Source organism: Podarcis erhardii (genome assembly GCF_964252035.2).
Source record: "Podarcis erhardii genome assembly, chromosome: 7".
In the NCBI taxonomy this organism is placed as follows: Eukaryota; Metazoa; Chordata; class Lepidosauria; order Squamata; family Lacertidae; genus Podarcis; species Podarcis erhardii.
In genome coordinates, this window is record NC_138511.1 from 86248280 (window position 1) to 86273480 (window position 25201).

General features: G+C 50.2%; 1 protein-coding gene across 1 annotated transcript; it reads left to right on the forward strand.

The window, feature by feature from the left end:
• Nucleotides 1-1045: 1045 nt before the first annotated feature.
• Nucleotides 1046-19740, forward strand: CCDC61 (coiled-coil domain containing 61). The gene is made up of 13 exons (XM_081869152.1): nucleotides 1046-1278; nucleotides 1565-1647; nucleotides 2861-3021; nucleotides 4234-4386; nucleotides 7122-7338; nucleotides 9972-10054; nucleotides 10169-10410; nucleotides 11954-12032; nucleotides 12151-12278; nucleotides 14219-14297; nucleotides 16350-16416; nucleotides 16572-16644; nucleotides 18455-19740. Exons 1-13 carry the CDS (start codon nucleotides 1131-1133, stop codon nucleotides 18550-18552), a joined length of 1611 nt encoding a protein of 536 aa, XP_081725278.1. The 5' UTR covers nucleotides 1046-1130; the 3' UTR covers nucleotides 18553-19740.
• Nucleotides 19741-25201: the final 5461 nt, after the last annotated feature.

Below are 25201 nucleotides of genomic sequence, written 5' to 3' on the forward strand. Positions count from 1 at the left end.
TGGCTTTTAGCGGATCAGCTGTTAAGAGGCTTATCAGCGGATCAGCTGATAAGCGGCTTAGTGGCTTAGGGAAAGGGGGGAAACCCGCAGGAACTCGCAAGACATTTCGTCTTGCGAAGCAAGCCCATAGGGAAATTCGTTTTGCGAAGCGCCTCCAAAACGGAAAACCCTTTCGTCTAGCGGGTTTTCCGTCTTGTGAGGCGTTCGTCTTGCGCGGCACCACTGTATTTAGATTTGCATCCCATTTCCCCTCCCACTTGTCTCTCCTTATTTTTCTATGTTTTCCCAATCTCACTGAATCCAGCTCTGTCCCTCCATCAGTCTGGTCAGTCGTGGCCACACTGGGCCATGAGACAAATTGAGGAAAATGGCATTAAGTGACTCTCGGACACTATGGGGGAGACAGAAAAATTAACAGTTCTCAGTTACTGGCCATTCTCTCCTGGCAGAAACATTTTTCTTAATTCTGAACCTGTGGGGTGGGAGAAACCATCGTCCAAGGGACATCTGATGTGTATGTCTGTCGGGGATTCAAGCCTCTTATCAGGAGGAACTGGCAACTCTCCCAGGCACCCTGCTTGATTCCCTGTTGACCTCCCTGGCTGCATTCCCCAGCAAGATCCAGGCGAGGTCTCGATAGGCGATTCTTCTCAAACGTGAGAAGAACACACTCCCTCTTCCCTGCCCCCTGGCAGGGGAAAGAGATAGACAGAAACGTATTTACATGCCTTTATTTCTGTCTTTGCAGCATTACAAAAAACGTGACTGCTCTCTTCAAACTCCAGCAGTGCAGTAAACAAACACTTCCTGTACTTCCGGGACAGGAACAAACGGAAGAGCTCATATTACACTCTGAGCTAATTCCGGTGTGCTTCGCACTGTGAGTTGACTGTCCCTCTGTTTCCCACGGAAAGTCCCAACATTCCCATCATGTTTACTTTTCAAGCTAGCACTTTGCAGCTGCATTGCATCCATATCGTAACAGTGTCTGTGTGTGATATTGTGATTGCTTCACACCCTGCTGATAAACTTCCGGGCTCTTGTTTCCCCCCACATAGACAATAAGGCTGTTGTTCAAGGCTGCCCACTTTCTGCCCTGTGAGGCGGGCAGAGAGATTGCTGGTCGCAACATGGCCAAGCTGCACGGGCTGCAAGCGGACTATGTTTTCCGTGGCGTTGAGCACATCGTCCGGATGTCGGTGGACGGGAACCTTCTGGAAGTCGAAGTGGAGGACCGGCTCACCACGGACCAGTGGCGGGGGGAGTTTGATGCTGCTTGTGAGTAATGAATCTGACACTGAGGAAGCTGTGCTGATGTGAACAGCTTGGGAGGGGGAAGAGCTGCGAAATGCATTTTTTAAAAGCCCAGCTACACTGTGCTGCTAGATGGGAAACCAAACACCGCCTTTCTCTGCTTTGACTATCAGGCACATGCAGAGATGAGCCAGCTGCCCTCTGCATTTGCCCTTCTGGCTCTGCTTTGTCCCTGCTGGGCGCTTGAAGCCCCGTGTCTTTGGCATCCATGCCAAAATCAGCATCTCTTATGTTTTCCCTTTTCTTCCAGTCATTGAAGACCTCACTCACAAGACTGGGAATTTCAAGCAGTTTGGGATCTTCTGCAGCATGCTAGAGTCGGCCCTTTCTCAGGTGAGGCTCAGTTTGGCTTTGGGGCAGCCATGGAAAAGTCTATGGAAATGTGTCTCGGGCAGAGTTCCTCAGACTTCTTGAGCATTGCCACTTTCCTAAGCTTCCTCTCCCTTTGGTCCCTTCACCCCTGCCACCAGCCATGCATTCCACAGGTGGGCATCTGGGAGATTTCTTCGTCTATAGTCCTCTCCTGGGTGTGAAAACGGCAGATAAAAGCCTCAATCTTTAAAAAACAAACAAACATAAACACACATTAATATCAGGTCGGTAGCCATGTTGGTCTGCCGTAGTTGAAACAAAACAAAATATAAATAAATAAAAAATACCTTCTAGTAGTACGGTAAAGGTAAAGGGACCCCTGACCATTAGGTCCAGTCGTGACCGACTCTGGGGTTGCAGCGCTCATCTCGCTTTATTGGCCGAGGGAGCCGGCGTACAGCTTCTGGATCATGTAGCCAGCATGACTAAGCTGCTTCTGGCGAACCAGAGCAGCGCACGGAAACGCCGTTTACCTTCCCGCCAGAGCGGTACCTATTTATTTACTTGCACTTTGAGGTGCTTTCAAACTGCTAGGTTGGCAGGAGCAGGGACTGAGCAACGGGAGCTCACCCCGTCACAGGGATTCGAACTGCCAACCTTCTGACTGGCAAGTCCTAGGCTCTGTGGTTTAACCCACAGTGCCACCCGTGTCCCTTAGTAGCACGTTAGAGACCAACTAAGCTAGTTATTGGTATGAGCTTTTGTGTGCATTCACACTTCTTCAGATGTGAAGAAGCGTACACGAAAGCTCATACCAATAACTAACTTAGTTGGTCTCTAACGTGCTACTGGAAGGTATTTTATTCATTTTATTTATTTTGTTTTGTTTTGACACATTAATAAGTAAATAATGGGGGGGACGTCAATCTAATGTGGCTGTTGCTGATGGGAGTTGTAGTCTGAAACATCTGGCAGGCACCAGGTTTGAGAAGGGACCCCCAGAATGCCAGGCCTCCTTTATATGTTTCATCTTTCCCCCCCTGCTTTTACGACTTACAGTGTTTCTACAACATGCCCTGCCAGTTTCCTGCATCTTAAATCCTGCCACCGTGGTCCCCTTTCTGTCTTGAATTTCTGTCCTTCCCTAGTCCAAGAGTCACTTCTTCCACGATAAGGACTGGCTGTGTAAACCGTCCTTGATGTAGTTCTGATTGTGTGGGCTTTTTCCCTACAGAGCAGCGAGTCGGTCACTCTGGACCTCCTCACTTATACAGACCTGGAGTTGTTGAGGAACAGGAAGATTGGAGTGGGTCCCCGCCACACGGCGGCTGCCAAAAACTCCCCACTGAGCTCCAAGCGCTACCTCATCTTGATCTACTCGGTGGAATTTGACAGGTGAAATTAGAATCCCGATTGCATGACCCACAGGGAGCCTTGGGGTGAGAAGGGGGCTTGGGGAAACGGAGGGCAGCTCATTTGTAGCTAAATATTCACCCAAAGGCCCCATAGCCAGCCACAGATTTATTGGAGGTGCGATGGGGACAGGTGAACCTGGCCCTTTTGGAAGACCCAAGTATCTTGTAAGAGCTGTGGGACTGCAAGAGAAACTGCATAACCTTATAACTTGGAGGGAAGCAGCTAATGAAACCAGTCCTTCCCTTTGCTGTGTGGGAGGAAGGAGGAGGCGGAAGACCAGGGTGCTTTGCATTGCTCCTTTTTGCTTTGAAAACAGCAAACAACGAGACGGGAGCAAAGGCCCTTCTTATCTCTTAGCCCAGGACTGTCCAGGGAGCTGCCCCCCTTTTCCCAAAGCAAGAATAGAGGGGAAGATAAAGGACCACAGCCATCTTTGCCAAGCTGGGGCCTTCCAGACGCTTTGGACTACACCCACCTGGGGCTTATGGGAATTGTAGTTCAAAGCGGCTAGAAGGCCTCAGCTTGGCAAAGGCTGAATTGCAGGGATATGCAGAGGAATAAGCATTCAATATTGGTAGCAGTTGGGACACGGGTGGCGCTGTGGGTTAGACCACAGAGCCCAGGACTTGCCAATCAGAAGGTCGGCGGTTCGAATCCCCGCAATGGTGTGAGCTCCCATTGCTCGATCCCAGCTCCTGCCAACCTAGCAGTTCAAAAACACGTCAAATTTCTAGTAGATAAATAGGTACCACTCCAGCGGTAAGGTAAACGGCGTTTCCGTGCGCTGCTCTGGTTCGCCAGAAGCGGCTTAGTCATGCTGGCCACATGACCCGGAAGCTGTACGCCAGCTCCCTCGGCCAATAAAGCGAGATGAGCGCCGCAACCCCAGAGTCGGCCACGACTGGACCTAACGGTCAGGGGTCCCTTTACCTTTACCTTATTGGTAGCAGTTACAGGGAACTGCTTTCCCATTTTGTGGGTTGGTTTTGGCTGTCTCTTCTGGACAGGGAGGCAGGAAGCCCCAGGGGTTGCTAGCCTATCCCCTCTTGGGAGGGGGCCTCTGCCCTCCTAGTCAAACAGAGTGTCTGCCTGGCCTGTTAAGCACCAGAACCAACCCCTTGACATTTGCTCCTGTCTGCAGCGAGGTGCAGTGCAGGGGGTCACGACTTGCGTTTCCTTGTTTCCCGGCAGGATCCATTACCCGCTCCCCCTCCCTTACATGGGCAAGCCGGATCCTGTCGTGCTGCAGAAGGTGATCCGGGAGCTCAAGGAGGAGCTAGCCCTGCTGAAGGCAAAGCCAAGCAAGGATTTCAGAGATGCTGAGATCCGCCGGCTTCGTGACGAGTGAGTGGGGGATGCGGGGGGGGGGTGTAACTTGAGTTATATCAGGCAGCTGCTCTCTGCAGGAGACATCAATGCGGCCTTCTGAATTTGCTGTTCCGGCATTTAGGAACCAGGATATCTGTGGCACCAGGAAATGGGGGTTTGAAGTGCTTCTTGGAACTGCTGGGTTCTTTCCCAGGTACCAGGGAAAGTGGGAGGTGTTGGGATTTTGTAGGGAGGGGGAGATACTCAAGGCATAGCTGTCAACATTTCCCCTTTTTTAAGGGACATTCCCTTATTCTGAATAGGATTCCTTGCAAGAAAAGGGAAAAGTTGACAGCTATGACTCAAGAACTATTTGTGATCACGGGCACGTAAATGCTTCTTTGGAGTCAGTTTTCCTCCTCAAAGCATTGTTCTGACCTGACTGATCCCTACTGATTTAAAATACAACCCTTAAATCTACCACCTTGATCTGTTGCTTCCCTATAAAAACGTTCAAGACAGCTTAACTGTCTTGAGCAAACAATCAAAGAGCAAACAATCCAAATTAAGTCTAAATTCCTCGGCCCGAAAATCCAAACAAGGTCAAGTATTGAAGTGGCAGTGAAGCAAACTCTGCACCATCTCATGGGTTTGAGAAGGAGGTCACTGTGCAAGAAAATGGTGCAACAGGTCTGCCCTATTACCAGGAACCAGCAGGAGTCAGGAGAACTGTGACAGTTGTATTTATTTATGAACAGCAGATCAGCACTTCAGCATAGCAGCTAAGACTTGCTAGACAGGCAAAGCTAAGCTTCTCATTCATCCATAGAGGGAACCACACCCAGCGAGAGGAGCTTCTATTACAGTTCTGGCGTGTCTCCTTAAAAGTGAGGAGATTTCACCTCTCCCATATCCAAGAATCTCCTGACGAGTCTGCTGATTCTCCGGAGAGGAGGAGCAGTGTTCTGCTTTCCACTCATTCAGCACCAGCACCAAGTCAGTCAGTCAGTCAGTCAGTCAGTCAGTGTGTCGGGGAGAGAGAGAGAGAGAGAGACTGAGTGTTAGAGATCGTGTGTAGAGATAAGGTTGCTGCTAAGAGCAGCTGCAGACACTCAGTGCAGCATTCATTTATGCTTAGACCTATTTAGCTCTGTATATATAATATAGTTGTAGTTATAGAATAAAAGGAGATATTCTACAGAGCTGCTCTTCGAGTTGTCTATACACTGCTAGACTCTGCTATACTCTGCTGTGCGACGACTGTATTGTGGAAGTGAATCCAGTGCTCACAATTCTAAGCTGTGAGTCCACAGCACTTCGACCTGGTGGTCTCTGGAAGTGCTACCCAGCTCGCCTAGCCCAGTCGGGGTTGAAGTGCATGAGTCCAGTTGGTGACACTGGCTCAAGGGCGATGCTGACACTGACAACCCACGCTACGCCACTGGCCACGAGTAGGCAAAATAAGGTCCAGGGGCCGAATCCGGCCCAATCACCTTCTAAATCCGGCCTGCAAACAGTCCAGGAATCAGCATGTTTTTACATGAGTAGAATGTGTCCTTTTATTCATCTCTGGGTTATTTGTGGGGCCTGCCTGGTGTTTTTACATGAGTAGAATGTGTCCTTTTATTTAAAATGCATCTCTGGGTTGTTTGTGGGGCATAGGAATTCGTTCACCACCCAAAAAAATATAGTCCGGCCCCCCACAAGGTCTGAGGGACAGTGGACCGGTCCCCTGCTGAAAAAGTTTGCTGACCCCTGCTCTTAACTATCAAGGCTTGCTTCTGAGCTCTAAGGGGCCAGGAGGATTTTCTGGGCCCAGGACACTGGATATCAACATACGTAATTCAAATCCTGCTGGGTCACACCAATGGCCCATCAGGATCCTGTTCTCACAGTGGCCAACAGATACGGGGGAGGGGAAAAACCCCCGCAGGAACTCGCAAGACATTTTCGTCTTGCGAAGCAAGCCTATAGGGAAATTCGTTTTGCGAAGCGCCTCCAAAACGGAAAACCCTTTCGTCTAGCGGGTTTTCCGTCTTGCGAGGCGTTCGACTTGCGGGGCACCACTGTAGTTGTAGATAGAATAAAGAAGATATTCTACAGAGCTGCTCTCCGAGTTGCTTATGCTCTGCTATACTCTGCTGTGCAACAACTGTCTTCTTGTTGGAGTGAATCCGGTGCTCACAACTCTAAGCTGTGAGTCCACAGCACTTTGACCTGTTCCTGTCTAGAAGGTGGTCTCTGGAAGTGCTACCCAGCTCGCCTAGCCCAGTCGGGGTTGAAGTGCATGAGTCCAGTTGGTGACACTGGCTCAAGGGCGATGCTGACAAAAAGACACGCCAGACATTTTACAATATCAGTCAGGAAAAGCAGTGAAGCAGGAGTGCAGCTGCTCTTTCCTTGAATTAATGATGATGATTAATTCAATTTATATACCGCCCTTTATCGAAAGATCCCAGAGTGGTGAGTACAACATTAAAATCACATTACAGAACATCAATAATAAAAAGTATGCTGACACGTAAATTAGTCATCATAATAACAGTCCTCTGCCCCACACTTTAGATTATTTAATAGCCATAGGCCTGGGAAAAGAGGAGTGTTTTTTTTGCCAGACGTCTAAAGACAAAAGTGGCTTTGCAAACCCACCTTTTAGCGCTTAAACAACCTTTTGCAAACCTCAGGTGCAGGAAAGCTCAGGTCTAAAGCCTTCCACGGAAGAGATTCTCTCTCGGCTACCGCTGATCCTGTCCCGACGCTCCCTTTTTCAGGCTCCAGCACACCTTGGAGGAGAAACAGTCAGTGGAGACAGTCTTGCTGGGCCTTCAGGAGGAGCTGAAGCTCACCAACAAGAGCAGCGCCTTGAAGGAGGTCAAGATCCTCAAGAAGGTCGTGCAGAGCCTCGAGGAGGAGCTGACCAAGGAGAGAGCGAAGCACCAGCGGATCGCTAACAAGCGCCTGCAGGAGAGCCGGCAGCTTGCCGACGAGGTGGGCTGGGCCTTAATGATAATAATAATAATAATTTTTATTTATACCCCGCCCTCCCCAGCCAAGGCCGGGCTCAGGGTGGCTAACAAGCAATAATAAAAACAAGTTAAATGATTACAACTTAAAAACAAAATTAAAATACAACATTAAAATATTGAAACATTAAAATATTAAAATGTAGCCTCATCACAGGAGGAGAAAGGAAAAGAAAAAAGAAAGAGAGGGAAGGAGGGAATCAAATTGGCTCCAAGCCAAAGGCCAGGCGGAACAACTCTGTCTTACAGGCCCTGTGGAAAGAAATCCGATCCTGCAGGGCCCTGGTCTCATGAGGCAGAGCGTTCCACCGGGTCGGAGCCAGAGTTGAAAAGGTCCTGGCACTGGTTGAAGCTAATCTAACTTCCTTAGGGCCTGGGACCTCTAGGGTGTTGCTATTTATGGACCTTAAGGCTCTCCGTGGGGCATACTGGGAGAGGCAGTCCCGTAGGTACGAGGGTCCTAGGCCGTGAAGGGCTTTATAGGTCAAAAGCAGCACCTTAAATCTGACCCTGTACTCCACCGGGAGCCAGTGCAGCTGGAAAAGCACTGGGTGAATATGCTCCCATGGCAGAGACCCCGTGAGGAGCCTCGCTGCAGCATTCTGCACCCGCTGGAGTTTCTGGGACAGCTTCAAGGGCAGCCCTGGATAGAGCGAATTACAGTAGTCCAGCCTGGAGGTGCCCGTCGCATGGACCACTGTGGCCAGGTCGGGGCGGGAAAGGTAAGGGACCAACTTACAGGATCCTCGTTCCACTGGGCGGGTTGGGGAGAGGGCTATATCAGACTACTGAAAGGAGAAAGACCTCAGTGCGGAAGCGCTTGTCCGAGCTCAGCTCTGCTACTGAAAACAAATCCTTAGGCATGGGATGTGCTCAGAGGCACCTCCTGGTCTTTAATTCCCACTGCGTCCTTTCCACTTCATTTTGGGGGTCCGAGGTAGAAAAACGCCAAAGATTGAACAAGCCTGGAATCTGCCCACCCTTGGTGGAAAGGGCAAGGCTTCTCTCTGCCCTCCGACAAGAGCTGTGGGACTGGTGGGTGAGGAGAGAGGGAGGGACGGCCAGCCTTCCTCCAAGACTAGGAACCCCTAGAACCACCATCTCCTTCATTTCATTCAATTTTTATTTGCATACTTCCTTTCTATATTACTCTGTGCAAGGCGGTTTATGACAAAACATGCAACAAAGATCACACGCCTCAGAACATGGGTAGGCAAACTAAGGCCTGGGGGCCGGATCCGGCCCAGTCACCTTCTAAATCCGGCCCGCGGACGGTCCAGGAATCAGCGTGTTTTTACATGAGCAGAATGTGTCCTTTTACTTAAAATGCATCTCTGGGTTATTTGTGGGGCATAGGGATTTGTTCATTCCCCCCCCCCCAATATATATATATATATATATATATATATATATATATATATATATACAGTACAGCCATCTTCTCAAGAAAACTCTTCACAAAGTTCAAGAGGTCAAGACACAAAGACTTTAACAACTAATCCACACCTAATGACCCACCTAAGTGGTACTCAGGATATCACTCAAGAAATCACTCAAGATATCTCTCAAGTAATTAAGGAACAAAAGAAGAAAAGGCACACTAGCCTGGGAACTTCCTCTCTGCCCAGAACATTGGAGGCTATACACCACACCCCCTCTACAGTATTTATAGGAACTCAAACACTGAGATCCTGCTCTGTTCCAGTAACAAGAAGCCGAAAGCACCAGCCTGAAGATGACGAGTGAGACCTCGTCGAAACGTCGCCTAGACACCCCAACTTTTACACGGGAAGACACCCGAGGACACCAAAACCTGCATATATATATATATATATATATATATATATATATATATATAATTGCTGACCCCTGCCTTAGAATAATCAAATTCAATACAGTGGTACCTCACGTTACAAACTTAATTCATTCCGGAGTTCCATTCTTAATCTGAGGCGTGCTTTCACTAATGGGGCCTCCCATTGCTACTGTGCGCCGGTGCACAATTTCTGTTCTCATCCTGGGGCAAAATTCTCAACCTGAGGTACTACTTCCGGGTTAGTGGAGTTTGTAACCCAAAGTGTTTGTAACCCGAGCTACCACTATTCAGCAAAGTCATAATAAAAACATAACTTTAAGCAACTTGCAGCAAGTAAGGTAATATTCAGTAATCCATTGGAACGTAATAGTACATGATAGCATTACTCTCAAATTATCAGTAAATAGTAATTAAACAGAAATTCACTCTTAGCAGTTACAGTGGTTTCTCGGTTTTTGAACGCGCCTCAAAAGTCAAACAAGAAAAGTGGCTTCTGTTTTGAGGCTTCCACTTTCAGTTTTCAGACGTTTTGGAACTCAGAACGGATTTCCGGAACAGATTATATTTGAAAACCGAGGTACCACTGTACAATAAATAATTGCTAAACTATAATCAACAAAAATAGCAAGTCACAATGCATAAAATGCGAAATGATCACATTCTACAAATATCCACCCTGGACTCCTAGGTACCGATTCTGCTTTAATATTCCCCCCCCCCCCAAATTATTCAGCCTGAGCCTTAACACAAGGCCCAAAAAGAGATCTTTCTGCCCACTGCAGCTGGCGGAGATGAAAGCGACAGAGAGGAGCCTCCGGATTCGCGTGAAGAACCTGACCAACGAGCTGGCCTTGTACAAGAAAGGGTGAGCACTCCTGACCCCTCGGCCGCTCTGCTTTGCTGTCAAAGGCAGCGGTTTCTATGCCAAACACAAACCCACCCCTCTAGCTGAAGGCGTTCCTTTCTCTCCCCTCCCCAGGCGCTTCACCCCTTCCGGACCATCTCCCCAGAACCACCCCGCGCCCCCTCGCAATTTTGCGCACCCCACCCTGTCCCGAGGCAGCACCAAGAAGAGAGACGTCCGCCGCTCCACCTCGGAGGAGCGCTCGAACTCCCGGGAGCGCAGCGGCGCCTGGGGGCCTAGCCGGCAGAGGTCCACCTCCAGGGAGGGGCGCAGCGGGAGCCAGGGCCGCCTCCCTCGACAGTCCCCGTCTCCTACAGGTGAGAGGGGTGGGTCACCCTCACCATGCACCCCCCGTTCCCTGGCACCAGGCCTGCCTGGCGCAGTGGCTGCTGGGAAGGAGAAACCTCCTTCGAAGGGGGTGTGCTGGGCACAGAAAGGAGCAGGCCACATTATGCGTTCCCTGCCTGCCTCTGAGTTACCAACAGATCCAAACTCTTCTTCTTCTTCTCAAGGTGCCAGGCAAGTAAAGCCGCCTTTTTCAGCACATGTTTTGTTTTATCTGCTAGATCTGAGGGGGAGGGCCGGAGTCAAGTATTGCAGCTCGCGAAACTACTCTTCTGACACCGCATCTCTTGCTTCTGAGATACCGTATTTTTCGCTCTATAAGACGCACTTTTCCCCTCTTAAAAAGTAAGGGGAAATGTGTGTGCGTCTTATGGAGCGAATGCAGGCTGCGCGGGCTATCCCAGAAGCCAGAACAGCGAGAGGGAGCGCTGCGCAGCTCCCTCTCTCTGGCTGTTCTGGCTTAGCCGCACGAAGCTTCCGCCGGCGAGCCGGGAGCCTTCATCCCGCTGTCCTGCGGAGGCTTCGCACAGCTATCCGTGGCTTTTGCAGGAGGTGCGGCTCTGTCCCTTCCCCTACCTCCCAGAAAAGCCCCCAAGAGCCGCGCTCCCTTTAAAGAGCGCACGGCTCTTGTGGGAGGTCGGGGAAAACCTGGGAGGCTTGCTTTCTCTGAAGCCAGGAGAGCAAGCGGGATCGGTGCGCACTGGCTTCAGAGATAGCTCTGCAAAGCCTCCTGAGCGAAGAGGGAGGAGCACTCCCTCTTCGTTCAGAAGACGTCTTATTTCTTGTTTTCCTCTCCTAAAAACTAGGTGCGGCATGGTCGAATGCGTCTTATAGAGTGAAAAATATGGTACTCTACATGTTAGAAGAGCCTTAGCCCAGGGATAGCTCAGTTGGTAGAGCCTGTGACTCTTGATCTCAAGGTTGTGGGTTTAAGCCCTACCTTGGGCAAAAAAATCCTGCATTGCAAGGCTTGGACTAGATGACCCGTGTGGTCCCTTCCAACTCTGTGAATTTATGATCAGGTCAAAGGCTCGTCTAATCCAGCACTTTGTCCTCATGGTGGCCAGCCCAGGAGCAGAGCAGAGCACGCTCCCATCAGGGTTCCCCAGTAGCTCATATTCAGAGGCGTTCTTGCTGCCATGCTTGACTTTCCAACAGTAGGGGCTAGAAACTTGCTTGCCGGTTTTTGAAGCCGAGAACTGTGCCATAGTTAAAATCCCACAATTGTGGAATGGAGGAGCCCTCAGGACCTTGTCTAAGCACGATGTCCCCAAAGCTAGAATCCACATCCCACCTTGTGCGAAGAATGACGGGCTTCTTAACTCTCCGCAGGCAAAGCAAATCCTTGCCTTTTTTTGCAAGGCTGTCTTTGCCTTGGGCACAAAGTCAACCCAGAACTGGGCACAGGGAGCTTCTGCCCTGTAAACAGACCAGGTCCCTTATGCTCCGCAGAACAGAACTGCCATAAGATGCCCTTCCTCCTTGACCACCCTCTTTCCCTCTCCTTCCCTGTAGGACCCCGGGCACCACGCTTTGACCCCACCGCCTTTGTGAAGGCCAAGGAGAGGAAGCAGAAGGAAGCGGAGCAGAAAAAGTGAGTCGCTCGCCTCCAGGGTCTGCCTCTCCCTGCCGCTCCCCCAACCCTGGCGGCTGCAGGATCCAGGCAAGGGCGAACGGCGCTGTTTGGGCTAATTTGTCCTGTCTCCCTCCAGAGAGCGATGCCTGCGGCGGGGGATGGGAGACACCCCGCCCAGCGGTTGGTGCCACCGCCTGCAGTCCAGGGGCCCATCAGCTTTCAGCACCAGCGGTCTCGGGAAAAGCCGGGGCAGGAGTTCTTCAGGTGCGTCTCGCTGGGACCTTGCTCCCTGTTTCGTGTGCTGCGCAAATGACGCACGCAGCAGCATGGAGGCGCCAGGCGTCGGGTCCCTGCCTCGAGGAGCTTCCAAAACCTCAGTTGTAGGTGGAGAGGGAAGTGGGCAGGCGTACGTGGGGGGAACAGGCAATCGATTTCGCATATTTTCATCCTAGGCTGGGTTACAGGTCAGAATGGGAACTAGGGGGTTGTGGCAAAGGCTTCACTTTAAGGTGGGACATGGGTGAAGTAAGGTTCTCTGGAAGCAGACTGCAAGGGAGAAAACGCCAGGGGTCCTTCGGTTAGAGAGAGCCAGGGCTGCTGCACCAGTGAGAGTGTCAGACCAGGACCTGGGAGAGACCAGGGTTCAAGTCCCCCCCCCCCCATATTGAATCTCGCTGGGTGACACTGGCCCAGTCACTGCCTCTCAACCTCATCTGCCTCACAGCATTGTTGTGGGGATAAAACGGATCTAGGCGGAGAACGATGTACACCACCTTAAGCTCTTTGTGGGGGGGGGAGCTGGGCTATAAACAATGGAGCAGGGGACCTTTGGACAACTTAGGAGTAGATCTGAAGAGGGGGTAGGGACTAGGAACTTGTGCTGGATCTGGGAGCATACAGGAAGCCCGTGGAGCGTACAGGAAGCAGGGTACAGGAAGCAGGGTGATCATAGGATTAGAGCAACAGGAAGTTGCCAGCTAGATTGGAGGCAATTAAAGGTGAGACAAGGGAAGGCCAGAGAAGAGGGGATTGCAGGAGTCTAGCAGAGAAAGGCAGAGGGCCCAGGCCAGAGTCTTTGAGCCTTCCAAGTCCCTTCTGCGGCTGCTTCTCGAATTGAGCAAACTGGCTTGTGAGCTCTCCTCTTCGATGCCTGGCTGGTGCTAAATGAATACAGCTCAAGCAAAAGTGACAGTGTGTGGAGATGCTTGTTTGTTTGGGGAAATTAGCTTTTTACTCGGTTCTGAACATTCCCCGCACCCCTGTACATGCAAACTTGCCTTATTTCCGCCAACGGCATCCATACCTGCCCTGCCCTCTTTCTGCACGTGCTCACAACAGTTTGAAATCGCAATAAATATTTTGAAATATAAAATAGCAGTTGAAAAAAGAATACATGAGTTGGAGCTGACGTGCAGAGATGTTTCCGTCCATTATCCTCTTGCTTTGTTAGTCCTAATGGAAAATTCACTTTCCTCGCCATCGCTCCCCCCATCTCTCCTGCCTCCTCTCTGCTCCTTCCTTGTCCGCAGTGCACAGCCCGTCCTGTTCTCTTTGCCTCCCATCTTGCCCTTACAACAGCTGTGTTCTCTTGCTGTCTGCTTTGCCCTGAACCTTCGAAATATCTGTGAACATCCCGTGACATTATAGCAGGCTTCACAGTAGATCAGCAAGGAGAGATTCTCGTAGGTGCTTTAGTTAACGGTATTTATACAGTGGTGCCCCGCAAGACGAATGCCTCGCAAGACGGAAAACTCGCTAGACGAAAGGGTTTTCCGTTTTGGAGGTGCTTCGCAAAACGAATTTCCTATGGGCTTGCTTCGCAAGACGAAAATGTCTTGCGAGTTCCTGCGGGTTTTTTTCCCTTCCCCCCCTTTTTCTAAGCCGCTAAGCCGCTTATCAGCTGATCCGCTAAGCCGCTTAACAGCTGATCCGCTAAGCCCCTAAGCCGCTAATAGCGCTAATCCGCTAAGCCGTCAATGGGCTTGCTTCGCAAGACGAAAAAACCGCAGGACGAAGAGACTCGCGGAACGGATTCTTTTCGTCTTGCGAGGCACCACTGTAGTTTGCTTTCTTTTTGCCCATTATGACTGGTTTATATGTTCCGAGAGCCACTTTACACAGGGACGTCGCAGCGTTTGGGTGACTTTGCGGGTGCAAAAGGGTCTTTGCCTCACCTGATCTCACCCTACGCTCTTTTCCTGCAGTGGAAAGCTTCCGCAGCCGGCGCTCATCCGCAAGCTCAGGGAGCGAACTGGACGATTACTCTGAGCCTGCTGCCCCAAGGTAAGGAAGGTGGCGCCAGGCCTGGTTGTTGTCCTCTTCAGATCACCACACAAACGCTTCTTATTCTTTTATAAAACTTTTTATTGCGTATTAACAAAACAATCTTATAAACGGTTCTTAACTATTATTCCTCAGAGTCACTTCTTTCAGATACCTTCTGAGCTCTGCTTCTCCGTGACCAGCCACTCTCAAAATGTCGAACGCGCCCTTCCCTTTGTTTTCCCACTCTTTTTTCTAGCCTCCTGGCTAGAGCTGGCCTGTATCTCCCCTCCTCCGAATCTGAGCTAGAACTGAACCCTTGCCTTTCCTGGGAACAGCCGGTCCCTCCCTGTTGTTCCTCCTGTTCTCTTCTATTAGATTCACTGCTCTCCTTCCCCCCTTGGGGAATGCTTTCTCCCTCTGAGAAACTGGAAACTTCTAACTCTTCCCTGACAGGTGGGGCAGGGGGAGGCCCAGCCTGATGCAAAGCAGTCTACCTTCTATGCTGTGCTGGAATGGCCAGCCGCTTCCGGCCAAAACCTCACACTTAACTTTAAAAAGCAAGTTTCCAGTCCTTATGGGAGCAGAAGCGAATCTGATAAAGCTGCGGCAAAAATTCCCATTGCCAAGCAAGTTACACACACACACACACACACACACACACACACACACACCGTTCATACGAGGAAGGTCAGGACTAGGAATCTAGGACAGCTGTCTACCAGCTCCATTTGGTATGCAGCCTCAGACCCTACCTACTTGCAGACTGTCTCGCCAGAGTGGTGCATGCTCTAGTTACCGTATTTTTCGCCCTATAGGACGCACTTTTTCCCCTCCAAAAATGAAGGGGAAATGTGTGTGCGTCCTATGGGGCGAATGCAGGCTTTCGCTGAAGCCTGGAGAGCTTCACTCACTCTCCAGGCTTCAGGAAGCTATCCGCAAGCCTTGCAAGCCCGGCGGGAGGTCCCGCGGGCTCGCAAGGCTTGCGGGCAGCAGCCTGCAGCCCAAAAGCTCGGGGGACAGCGGGGAGGCGCAGCGCTGCCACCCCACTATTCCCCGACCTGATCTGGAGGCTGGCGGGGGGGGGGGAGAAGCAAGCTTGCTTCTCTCCCCCCCCTCCGCCAGCCCCACAAGCTCGCGGGATAGCGGGGAGGCGGAGCGCCGCTACCCCGCTATTCCCCGACCTGATCTGGGGGCTGGCTCTTCTAGCTTGGGGATGTCTGCGCAAACCTGGGGGGGGGGGATAAAAAAAATTTCCTTGATTTCCCCCCCCAAAAAAAAAACAACAACAACTAGGTGCGTCCTATGGGCCGGTGCGTCCTATAGGGCGAAAAATACGGTATCTCCCGCTTGGACTACTGCAATGCGCTCTACGTGGGGCTACCTTTAAAGGTGACCTGGAAAGTACAATTAATCCAGAATGCGGTAGCTAGACTGGTGATTGGGAGTAGCCACTGGGACCATATAACTCTGGTCCTGGAAGACCTACATTGGCTCCCAGTACGTTTCCAAGCACAATTCAAAGTGTTGGTGCTGACCTTTAAAGCCCTGAACGGCCTCGGTCCAGTATACCTGAAGGTGCATCTCCACCTCCATCGTTCAGCCCAGACACTGAGGTCCAGCTCCTAGGGCCTTCTGGGGGTTCCCTCCCTGCGAGAAGTGAGGTTACAGGGAACCAAGCTGAGGGCCTTCTCAGTAGTGGCACCCGCCCTGTGGAACTCCCTCCCCCCCAGATGTCAAGGAAATAAACAACTACAGTATCTGATGTTTAGAAGATATCTGAAGGCAGCCCTGTCTAGGGAAGTTTTTAATGTTTGATATTTTATTGTGTTTTTAATATTCTGTTGGAAGCCGCCCCGAGTGGTTGGGGAAACTTAGCCAAATGAGTGGGGTATAAATAATAAATTTTATTATTATTATTATTATTATTATTATTATTATTATTATTATTATTATTATTATTATTTATTGGCTTTGCCTGGCTCGGACACAGAGTTTGGGGTTGGGACATGATTGCAATGGGAGCATTCTTAGCCTGATCCGGCCTGATGGGTTGTATATGTTTTCCCTTAGGGGGAGGAAGCGAGCGGTGAGGGGCAGGAAGCCTCTGAGTTCCTCATCCTGGAATGGCAGTACCACGGTAAGCAGCCAGCCGCGTCGAGGCTCCTCTTTGGCAGAAAAGTGCTGGGCAAACTGAGCTCGCCATCTGCCAAGACTCCTGGGCACTGGGGCGGGTCTTCGATTTCCTTTAGCTATCAGAGGTGAACTGACCAGTGCCACTCGTTCTCCCTGCAGATTCCCCACACGGATGGTGGCCACCGGAAGCACCTGGCCAGCACACCTACCACAGGCCTGCGAGCGGACAAAGGTAAATCCCCCGGGGTCTCCAGTGGCCTCTTGAGATGAGGCGGCAGAGACTGGCGTGGGTTGACCTCACTGGGTACACAGTGAAGTGTAATCTCTTGAGAGCCAGTGTGACGTAGCAGTTGAGAGTGTCAGGTGACCAGGATCCAACTCTTCTCTCGGCCGTGAAGAGTGACCTTGGGCCAGTCCCTGGCTCTCGTCCTAACTTACCTCACAGGGTGGTTGTGAGAATCAAATAGAAGAACCATGTACAGTGGTACCTCGGGTTACAGACGCTTCAGGTTACATACGCTTCAGGTGACAGACTCCACTAACCCAGAAATAGTGCTTCAGGTTAAGAACTTTGCTTCAGGATGAGAACAGAAATCGTGCTCTGGCGGCGCGGCGGCAGCGGGAGGCCCCATTAGCTAAAGTGGTGCTTCAGGTTAAGAACAGTTTCAGGTTAAGAACGGACCTCCGGAACGAATTAAGTACTTAACCCGAAGTACCACTGTACAGTGGTACCTCTGGATGCGAACGGGATCCGTTCCGGAGCCCCGTTCGCATCCTGAAGCGAACGCAAACTGTGTCTGCGCGGTTTGCAATTTGCCGCTTCCGTGCATGCGTGTGACGTCATTTGGAGTGCGCAAGTGGCAAAACCCGGAAGTAACGCGCTCCGTTACTTCCTGGTCGCCGCGGAGCGCAACCCGAAAATGCTCAGCCTGAAGCTACTTTAACCGAGGTATGACTGTACGCTAGTGCTTGCCAACTGGGGGCCCCAGGATATTCCAAGGGGGCCACAGGTGAAAAATGCATAAATGAGAGGCCACAGCATGAGGCTAGGGGGCTACAGAGGGAATTGAGAAGTGAAGGGGGGAAATATTTTTTAAAAATACGTCTTGATTGGCTATCTGCTTGGCCAATCACAAGCAGCTAAGGGGGCAGCCCACCAGGGCCCAGCACTCCTTTTTGCCCTGTGCGTTTTCCTGGGTGTTTTTTTCCGACGGGAGAGGGCGATCGCTGAGGCTCCCATTTCGACAAGCAGGGACCGTGATCTAGAAACCCCAGGTCAGGTAAGTGCAGTGGTGGACTGGCAATGGGTAGGGTTGGGTGAGGTGGAGGTGGAGGTGCTTGTTTCTGCCACCAGTGCTGGGCCTGTTACTGCTTGCTTGCTTGCTTGCTTGCTTGCTTGCTTGCTTGTTTATTTATGCCAAGCCAGCCCATTGGCTCATCTGCATTGTCCATGCTGGCTGGCAGCAGTGACTGTCCAGGGTTTCAGATAAGGGGCATTCCCAGCCCTCCCTGGAGATTTGACCTCGTTATTAATTGGGCTCTGCCTCCAAGCCATAGCTAGCCCTTCCTCATTAGGCCTTGCCCAGAAAGTTACGCCCCAATTGGAAGAAGTTTAAGGAATATTTGAAAAAAATACGTTCATATTTAAATTTTAGAATAGCTGTGGAAGTGGAGATAGGCTGTAGGGTTAGAAGTAGAAGATAATGTATTTCAAAATACTATTATTTGTAAGTGATAAAATGTGAAGTTTTTTATGGTTAAAGTAAGTGTGATTTTAAAAAAATGGTTAGAAATCATGATATATGTAAAGTGCTAAAGATGAAGTAAAATGAAAATCAGGTGGGACTTGGGGAAGCCCCCCTAACAATGTTTAGAAAAATTAGGATAAGACAAGAATTTGTTTGTATTGTTTGTTTTTCTGTTTGTGTTCTTTATTTGTGTTATAAAATGAATAAAAAAAATTTGGGGGGGGGGGGAATAAAGTTGCGCCCCAGTCTCCCAGTCCTCTCGCATGGCAGTAACCCAGTTGTCTTGTCCCACAGAGAACCTATACGACGAGCCATCGGCAGACCTCTCAGAGATTGACGCTCGGCTGCAGGCGCTGCAGGAATACATGAATAAACTTGAGACCAGAACGTAACCCCTGGAGTAGAACAAATTAAGAGGGCCGCTGGGCCAGAATACAGGGAGCCTCCTTCCCCCACCCTCCCCGGTTTGGAGTCGTCCTTTGGGCTTCTTTAGACAGAGGCATGGGCCTGAAAGAGATGGTGGCGGGAAGCATGGGTTTGTAAACATTCATGTACAGCAAGCACACACAAAAGTGGGTGCCTTGAGGGACTAGAAGCTTCAGAGCTTCTTTCCCCCTTGCTGCTCTGATGCTGCTTAGGACCTGGTCGATGTGTAGCTTGCTTGAGATACAGGGCACTGAACCCTTTAGCCTTACTTAGCCCTTTTGTACCCAATCTTGCCTTTAAAAACGGGAAAATGGAGCCCCCCTCGGTCATCAGATCATCCTTCTTTAAGACTCCCCTCCTAATTCCACCTGCTCTCTCGCCCCTTTAGTTCTGAGCCTTTAAAAAATCAGGGTGTGCAAAATCGGGCCCTCCCTCGCTCCTTGCTCTCAGGCAGGCCTAGACGAAGATAATGCCTTCCCTTTTAAGGAGTCGCTCCCTCTCCCTCCAGTTGCTTCCACACCCGTCTCTGGCCTGGAGGTGCTGGCTGCTTTGGGGACACAAATTCAGATCTCTTCCCCAGGGGTGGGGAGAAGGGTAGGGATTTCTTGGCTCAAAAGACTGGCCGAGTAAGAGATCGCAGGCTTAGCCGGAAAATCTTTGGGCTGCCTGTGAAAGATCCTAGTAGGGAATAGTTCCACTCACCAGTTTTACTTCTCAGCTAGGCACCAAAGGGAAGCTGAACTGTCACAGCCACTGGTTTTAACATTTTCCTTTCAAAGAACTGCTTTTGCCCAGCCTGTTTAGACCTGGTATCTCTTCTGGGTTCAGATGGTGGTGTGTTAAAACAGCATCCTTGTTCCCTCGGCTGTGCAGCGGGGAGCCTGTTCCTAGTTGTGACATATCCTTTTGGCCTGTTTTGACTGCTCGCTTGAGCCAGGCTCCTTTGCAGGGGCAAATGCAGCTGGGTTGTGTCGGTCTACCCTCTAGCGGGCTGGTTCATAAACCTATGTGTGGTCTCTTCTAAACATTCCATGAAGTTCTCTTGACAGCTTTTAATGGATGGTGGTTGTCTGTTTTCCCTGTCTGCCTGTCTCCCAGTGTGTGGTGCTGTGTGCAGTGATCCTATTTTGTAAATAAACACTTCTTTTCTAACACACCAGTCTCTGTCCGATCCACTGGTATCTTGTCACAGCTGTGTTCCCGTGCTAGTTTAAGAAGAACCTAACAGGTCGGACAAAACGTCTGCCCAGCCCAGCCAGATCACTCTAGGAAATTCAAATCCAAGCTCTCCACTCAAAGGCATGTTTGGGAACCACAGCTCACATCTCCCAGGCATGGGAGAGCAAGCTGGTGGAGGGTGAAATGCACTTTGCACATGTTCAGAGGGAAATGCTCTGAAACTGCTTCCCCCAGGATCAAGCCCCAGCCTTCAAAATAGGTTTGTCCTCTTTCTGTTGCTGCATCAGCTGGCAAAGCGAGGATTACAGAGCATCCGTTGTTCAAGAAGGGGGGGGGGGGATTGACAGAAAAGGCCAGTCTCTTGAAATGCAGGCTGCGTAGTATATCTGAATTGCTGGAAGGAAGCGAAGTGCAACACGGGAGGAACTTGAAGTGGAAAGCGCTAGACCAGGGCTTCTTCAATTTGAATCTAGCACCCCCGGTGCCTGCAGAAGTTCTCCTAGCCCAGGTAAGCTATATAATGATGACTGGATCCATTATTAAAAAACTTACTGCTGAGCGACTAAATCTGCACATCAACTCTTCGGCAATGCTCCTGTACCGATCCACCATCGCACTGTGCCACTGTGTGATGCCTGCCATTCCAACACGTTTTCTCTGTGTTTCTGTGATGGTGAGAACACTCAATGTCCTTTTCAAGCTCACAGACCTTGTCGTTTTCCTTCTTATTTTTAACAACAGCTCTACAGGCTCGGAGCAAAGTGGGTCTGCGTCTAGTCTAGCACGTCTGCAGGGCTTCTCAAGGCGGTCAGCTCAGATGCTTCCAAGAAGTCCTTTCCCAGCTGGCACCCCACCATCTGACTGAGTTTGCCCCAGCCACTCTGGGCAGCTTCCAACATACATAATAATATAACAATACATTTTTAAAACTTCCTTATACAGGGCTGCCTTCAGATGTCTTCTAAAGGTTGTAGTGTTACTTACTGTGGGAATGTTCAGGGATGCAGGAGAGGCTATATTGTCTGATAATAGCCTTTCCAACTTGTGTTAACAAGTTCACAATTTTAGCAGAGTAACATTCCCCTTTTTAAACTTGCAGCGGATGCGTTTGCTCACACTCGCTAAAGCCTCTATAATAACTGTTCTGGTATTTTCCGCTTATTCCCTCTCAAAAGATAAGACACGACACAGTCTTCTATAAAAGTATAAAAAGGTTTACTCACACACCATTCTGTTCACAATAGGATCCCAGACGGCAGACTTTGCTTAGAAAAGTAACATATACCTGGAAACTATCTCATAAGAAGACAGTCCCTTTGTCCTCTTGGCTGGAGCCAAGAGAGCATCTTTGGCTAAGCAGATGTTGCTTCTTTGATGCTCCCTTCAAAAGGAGAGAGATGGCTGCCCTGCCCTGTGCTTTTGTCGTTACCTGCACAGGTGAGGCCACGCCCACCTCTAGTCACATGCAGAGGAAGTCTGTCCCAGCCCAGAAGGAAACAGGAAGTTGACCTGCTGGCTGGACAAACATTCCTCCCCGTGTGTAAACATCTTCACTCTAGGAATGTTGTACTTGACTGCTCTTGTGTTTCACATCCCACACTTATCTCCTTGACATCTGAGGGGTGGACGTTCCACAGGGAGGGCACTACTGCAGAGAAGGAAGATGCTCTCTTACTGAGCCACGGTCATTGCTCCTCTGGCTCCTTTTTCACATCCTTCTGTGATGGCCTAGGAATTGGATTCAGAGGCTGAACCTGAGGGATCCCAGCCTGCACAGGATTCCCCGCCTCCAGAACCAGCTGAGCCGGGGCTGGGTCTTGATCCTGAAGAGTCCTCACCTGTGCGGGATCCTCAGGTGCAGGCACCAGCTGAGTCTGCTCTAGCTCCTGAGGTGATTGAGGGCCCATTGCCTGCAGGTGCTCCACTCTCAGCCCCGTCAGAGGAATCTGAGGTTGCCTCTGGGTCCAGTAACCCTCCAGCCTCTCCTGAGCTTCAGAGGCTAAGGGCAGAGAGGTGGAGGGAACTAAGTTCTCACAGGAGGAGTGCTCACCTCCAGGCCAGGAGAGGCGAGTCACCTGAGGATCGGGGCCGCCCTATGCCTCGGTGACAGATAAAAGCCAGCCAGCCCAGTCCTAGGTTGCGGCAGCAACATTGTTGGTAGCCTGTTCCTGCCTGCACCCTGTCCTGCTCTTCTGCCAGAGTTCCTGACCCCACCTGACTCCCTGCCTTGGACCCCACTTCAGCCTTGACGGACAGCCTCCATACCACACCCTCGACCTCAGACCGGACTCGGACCACGCTGCACAGTAACCCCCCGGGACCAGCACACCTTGCCAGCATTAAGGATCTCTCATTGCTCTGCCCTCTTTGGCGTCCTGCCTCCACCGATAGGCGGCCCCTTAAGGGTATCCAAGGGGCAACGTGGCCCTCGTCTGGAGCAGTTTCCCCATCCCTATGAAGTGAGGTGCCAAAGGCTACCTAGATGCAGCCAGCAATCATCTCCCCTGTTTTTACAGCCGCCTCAAGCCCACGTGACAAACAGCCATGGATTTCCTCCCTGCTACTTCAAGGAGATAAACGGCACTGGCAACTGAGGGCCCTGCTTCTTGCCTGATGTGAGAAAGGCAATTTCTGGCTTGGCTGACTTTGATTGTTGTCTTCCGCAGACCTCCTGAGAGCTGACTCAAAAGAGGCCTGGCTGAGGAGTCCTGGGAGAAAAGAGAGACACTGTGAGAGAGAGAAAAATGCCAAAATGCCACAATTAAGCTTATTTGCAGAACTGCCGTTGATATGGCAACGGATGTGACAATCAATGGTGCCTGTGGCGCGATTTATCCACCACCACCAAGGGACATGGTTGGCGCTGTGGCGCTGTGGTCTAAACCACGGAGCCTCTTGGGCTTGCTGATCAGAATGTGGGCAGTTCGAATCCCCATGAGAGGGCGAGCTCTCGTTGCTCTGCCCCAGCTCCTGCTAACCTAGCAGTTCGAAAGCACGTCAAAGAGCAAGTAGATAAATAGGTACCGCTGCGGCGGGAAGGTAAACGGCATTTCTGTGCGCTCTGGTTTCCGTCAGGGTATTCTGTTGCGCCAGAAGCGGTTTAGTCATAATGGCCATAGGACTCAGAAAGCTGACTTGGCCTGAAAGTGAGATGATGATGATGATGATGATGATTTATTTATACCCCGCCCATCTGGCTAGGTTTCCCCAGCCACTCTGGGTGGCTTCTAACAAAATATTAAAACACAGTAACCATCAAACATTAAAAGCTTCCCTGAGCAGGGCTGCCTTCTAAAAGTCTGGTAGTTGTTCTTCTTTTTGACATCTGGTGGGAGGGCATTCCACAGGGCTGGCGCCACCACCGAGAAGGCCCTCTGCCTGGTTCCCTGTAACTTGGCTTCTCGCAGTGAGGGAACCGCAAACACATAGCCGCCTTTGACTGGACTTAACCGTCCAGGGGTCCTTTACCTTTACCTTTACCTTTACCTTACCTTTTATCCTTCACCCTACCACCCCTCACCCTTACTTGCTGGCCTTTTTTGGTCGGGGATGGGCAACGTCAAATCTGCCACATGCAGCCCCCAACGAGCAAGGGCATCTCAAAGGCACCAAACTGGTGAAGGCTGCATTAAGGAATGTGACAGGCATATCTCCTCCTGCTGCAACCACAATGAATCCCTAAGAAGAGCTTTAGCTGGGACACAAGATCTACCCACTCTGGAAGAATGGCAGATGAAGGTGATGGAGTACATGGAACTGGCGGAAATGACTGGCAGACCAGGGAGAAGAGTCGGTGGAAGAAGACTGGAAGAAATTTAAAGTCTATTTACAGAAACACTGTAAAATTAAGGAATGTTAGAGGGAAGGTTGGAATGAAGCGAAGTGGTTTTAGCAACAATGTTATTAAGAGATATGTAAAAACGGATTGTTAACATGTAAAAAATGTAAAGTTATAATATATTACGATAAAGCATTAAGATAAATGTAAAAAGGGTAAGGAATTGCTGAAACAACTATTGAACTAGAATACAAAAGAGGGAGGTGTGAGGTCAGGGAAATAAGTAAATGAAAGATAAGACACGGAAAGATTGAAATGTTTTTAATTGTTTTTTTTTAAAAAATTGTATTTTGTATTTTTTGTTTTTTTCTTCCTTTTTTCATTTTTGTAATTTTCTTGAAACTTTAATAAATATCATTTAAAAAAAAAGAAGAAGAAGAGCTTTAGCTGGATCCGGCCAGTGGCCCTTCCAGTCCAGCATCCTGTCCTCACAGGAGCCTGTGGGGAACCCGCAATCAGGATTCGAACACAAGACCAACTCTCCCCTCCTGAGGTTCCCAGCAACTGGGATTCTGAAGCATTGATGTATCTAGCTGAGGAGGCGAAGCCTAGCCATCGTGGCCCCAGCCGTCAATAATCCAGCAATTACTGTGCTGTGGTTTGTGGCTGGGACATTGTTATCATCATTTTATTCAGTTCATTTCTATACCGCTTTGAAGTGTCAAAGCAGTTACCGTATTTTTCGCTCTACAAGACTCACCAGATCACAAGACGCACCTAGTTTTTGGAGGAGGAAAACAAGAAAAAAAAATATTCTGAATCTCAGAAGCCAGAACAGCAAGAGGGATCGCTGCGCAGTGAAAGCAGCGATCCCTCTTGCTGTTCTGGCTTCTGGGATAGCTGCGCAGCCTGCATTCGCTCCATAAGAAGCACACACATTTCCCCTTACTTTTTAAGAGGGAAAAAGTGAGTCTTATAGAGCAAAAAATACGGTATTTAAAGTAATAAATGCTGGGAAAGCAAGGTGGGAAGAGCTGTCCGAGGTGCTGAAAATGAGGGTTGCGACCACATTGCCCACCCAAGGGGCCACTTGCAAACCCTGAATCTCACCCTGCTCTCAGCAGAGGAGAGTCTGCCCTCTCATTTCGACCTTCTGTTCCTTCACCCTGTCCTCACCAACAGAGGCGTACGGGGCATTCAGACATGGAGGACACTGGATTGGCTACCCCGATTACAGTGGGGCCCCGCAAGACGAACGCCTCGCAAGACGGAAAACCCGCTAGACGAAAGGGTTTTCCGTTTTGGAGGCACTTCGCAAAACGAATTTCCCTATGGGCTTGCTTCGCAAGACGAAAATGTCTTGCGAGTTCCTGCGGGGTTTTCCCCCCTTTTCCCCCCTTTTCCTAAGCCCTAAGCCACTTATCAGCTGATCCGCTAAAAGCCGCTAAACCGCTAATAGCGCTAAATCCGCTAAGCTGTCAATGGGCTTGCTTCGCAAGATGAAAAAACCACTAGACGAAGAGCCTCACGGAACGGATTAATTTCGTCTTGCGAGGCACCACTGTATAATGCTGGCAGTTCTGTCACATTTTCTAATGTTCCTTTCTAATATGAGAGCAGCTTTTGCATCTCATTTGGAAACCAAGGACCCAGAGTCT